Source organism: Galeopterus variegatus, unplaced genomic scaffold (genome assembly GCF_000696425.1).
Source record: "Galeopterus variegatus unplaced genomic scaffold, G_variegatus-3.0.2 Scaffold266, whole genome shotgun sequence".
NCBI lineage: Eukaryota > Metazoa > Chordata > Mammalia > Dermoptera > Cynocephalidae > Galeopterus > Galeopterus variegatus.
In genome coordinates, this window is record NW_007726377.1 from 247,452 (window position 1) to 250,838 (window position 3,387).

Consider the following 3,387-nt stretch of genomic DNA (forward strand, 5'->3'; position numbering starts at 1 on the left):
GGGGCGAGGGCGAGAGGGCGGCGCGCTCGACTCACCCGACGCGGCGAAGAGGCCGGGGGCGCAGAGCAGCGCGCCGCACAGCGCGGCCAGCAGGCGGGGGCCCGGCATGCTGCGGGGACGCGGGCGCGGGACGGGGCGCGCTCGGCAGTCGAGACCCGCGGGGTTCGCGCTCCTGCAGCTCTGGGACCAGAATAAATCAGCAGCTCAGCACCTCCCACCGGCCCATGTGCTCCGCCCAGGCCGGCTGGAGGCGGCCTCGGGGCGGGACTCCACGGCCTGGGAGGGAACGGGGTGGGAGGGAATGGAGGGGTCGGCGACACCCGCCTCCCGCCTTGGCCACACCCGCTTCCCTTGTCCGGCCAGCGGGTCCTAAGATGATTGCACAGGGAAGGGCTCAGGAAAAGTTAAAGAAAAAGAGAGTGATTTTAGACTTAATGAAAAGATGCTAAACCTCATTCATAAAAAGAAAAATGCAAATTAAGACTACAGGAGTACCGTGTTTCACTTATCAAATTGGCAAGTATCAAGTTAACAGAGTTAGTGGAAGCTGTTGGGGAACACGCCCAAGCATGCATTGTTGGAGAGAGTATAAATTTCTCTGGAGGGCTATTTGGAAATACCCATCAAAACGACAAATGCTGACACCATAAGACCTAGCAACTCCGCCGGCAGGCATTCATTCTACAGAAACTCACAAGTGCAAAATGACATATATCCAAAGATATCACAGCAGCATCGTTTGAAATGGTAAAAGACTAAAAAGAGAACCAGCAAACTTTTTCTGTAAAGGGCCAGCTAGAAAATATTTCAGGATTTGTGGGCCAAGGTCTCTATGGGGACTTTTCACCTCTGCCCTTGTAACAGGAAAGCAGCCATAGAGGATAGCAAGGAAATAAGTACGTAGTTGCTAAGGGAAAGGAAACCAGGGTATGAAGGAGACTTGCTCGTCACAATTGACTCTTTTTTATCATGTGCAAGTATCACCTGTTTACAAATAAATGACTTTCGTAATAGTGTTCCCATCAGACAAGCAAACAAACAAAAAAACGCCTTTCATCTCCCCTACCAACTGTGTTAAGACCTAGGTTGGGACTAGAGTCCACACAGGAGGCCCTTCTTAAGACTGTCAAGAAGGCAGAAAACCACATATGATCAATTCAATAGTCACAGAAAAAAAAACATTTAATAATATCTGATATCTTTTTATGATAAAACACTAAACAAACTAGAAGTAAGAAACCTGTATTGTTAAGATGACAATACTCCCCCAAATTGTTATACAGGTTCAATGCAATTCCTATCGAAATTCCATTTGCCCTTTTGCAGAAATTGACAAGCTAATTCTAAAATTCATATGAAAATGCAAGAGACCCAGAATAGCCAAAACAATCTTGAAAAAGGGCAAAGTTGGACTTTTTGATTTCATAACTTACTACAAAGCTATAGCAATCAAGACTGGATGATACTGGCATAAAGAGAGTACATGTAAGATTAATGGAATAGAATTGAAAGTCCAGAAGTAAATCCATATGTCTATGGTGAATTAATTTTCAACAAGAGCACCAAGACAATTCAATGGGGGAAGAATAGTCTTTTCAGCAAGTGGTTGTGGAACAGCTAGATAGCTACATACAAAAGAATAAAGTTGGACTCCTACCTCACAGTTTACCGAAGAATTAAAGCGAAATGGATCAAACACCTAAATGTAAGAGCTAAAACCATAAAATTCATAGAGGAAAACAAGCATTAATCGTCATGACCTTGGGTTAAGCAATGGTATCTTAGATATGACAACTTAAGCACAAGCAACCAAAAGGAAAAATAGATAAATTGAACTTCATCAAAATTAAAAACTTTTATACTTCAAAGGACACTGTCAAAAAAGTGAAAAGACAACCAACAGAATGGGAGAAAATATTTGCAAATCAAATGTCTGATAAGGGTCTAATATCTAGAATATATAAAGAACTCATAACTCAGCAACAAAAAAACAACAAAATTTGAAAATGGGCAAAGGATTCCAATAGACATTCATCCAAATAAAATATGCAAATTGCCGATAAGCACATGAAGAGATTTTCAACATCATTAGTCATCAGGAAAATGGAAGTCAAAACCACATGTGATACCACTTCACACACCCACGAGGACAGCTATAATCAAAATGAAAAATGACAAGTGTTGGTGAAAATGTGAAGAAATTGGAGCCCTCATTCATTACTAGTGGGAATGTAAAATGGTGCAGGCACTGTGGAAAACAGTTTGGCAGTTCCTTAAAAGATTAAGCTTTTATTTCTTTACCCTTTTTTGTTGGTGGTGGTGGTGGCTGGATGGTATGGGGATCTGAACCCTTGATTTTGTGTTATCAGCACCACAGTCTAACCAAGTAAGCTAACCAGCCACCCCTAAAAGAATAAGCACAGAATTATCACATGACCCAACAATTCCACTCCTAGATCTATACCTAGGAGAACTGAAAACATATGTTCATACAAAATCTTATAACACCATTACTCATAGTAGCCATAAAGTGGAAACAACCCAATATCCATCAACTGATGAATGAATAAACAAAGTTGCAAATCCATACGATGGAATATTATTCAGCCTCAAAAAAAAAAAAAAGAGTACTGATACTTGCTGCAACATGGATGAACCTCAAAAAAATTATGCTAAGTGAAAAGAGCCAGACACAAAAGGTCACACATTGTATGATTCCATTTATATGAATTGTCCAAGGACTGGCTGGTGGCTCAGCTGGGAGAGCATGGTGTTGATAACACTAAGGTCAAGGGTTTGGATCCCTGTTACTGGCCAGCCACAAAACAAAAACAAACAGAAAAACCAGAAAGAAATATATGAGTTGTCCAGAACAGGCGAATCTATACAGAGAAAAAGTACATAAGTGGTTGCCAGGGACCAAAGTGAGGAGAAAATGAGGAGTCACTACTCATGGGTACAGGGTTTCTTTTTGGGGCAATGAGGATATTCTGAAATTAGATAGTGGTAATGGCTACGCAACTTTGTGAATATACTAAAAAATCACTGAACTGTACATTTTAAAAGGGTGACTTTTATGTTATGGAAATTATATTTCAATAAAAAAGAAATACGACTCTAGAAATCCATCTCGGGTGGCAGAAAGAGAGAACTGTGAGCATCATGCCACTTAACTCCTGTAGAACAGAAGTTTCTGGTCATCAGCTTTCTGCCACCCACCTGGCACAAGTGCACAATGATCCAGTTAAGACATGTTTAATCACTGAGTCATTCAACAAACACTTACTGAGTACCAACTGTGGTGAGCCCTGTGACTAGAAACTCTGGCTGCACATTAGCATCACTTGGGAAGATTTTTAAAAATACAGATGACCAGGACCCATCACA

The 3,387-nt window shown here is 41.5% G+C and overlaps 1 protein-coding gene across 1 annotated transcript in view; it reads right to left on the reverse strand.

The window, feature by feature from the left end:
• The window catches only part of MFGE8 (milk fat globule-EGF factor 8 protein), a 13,938-nt gene extending 13,799 nt beyond the window's left edge, over nucleotides 1–139 (reverse strand). The window contains exon 1 of the mRNA XM_008566714.1: nucleotides 36–139. Within this exon, the coding sequence (XP_008564936.1) occupies nucleotides 36–108 (73 nt within the window). The 5' untranslated portion in view covers nucleotides 109–139. The remainder of the gene's footprint in view (nucleotides 1–35) is intronic.
• Between the last annotated feature and the right edge of the window lie 3,248 nt (nucleotides 140–3,387).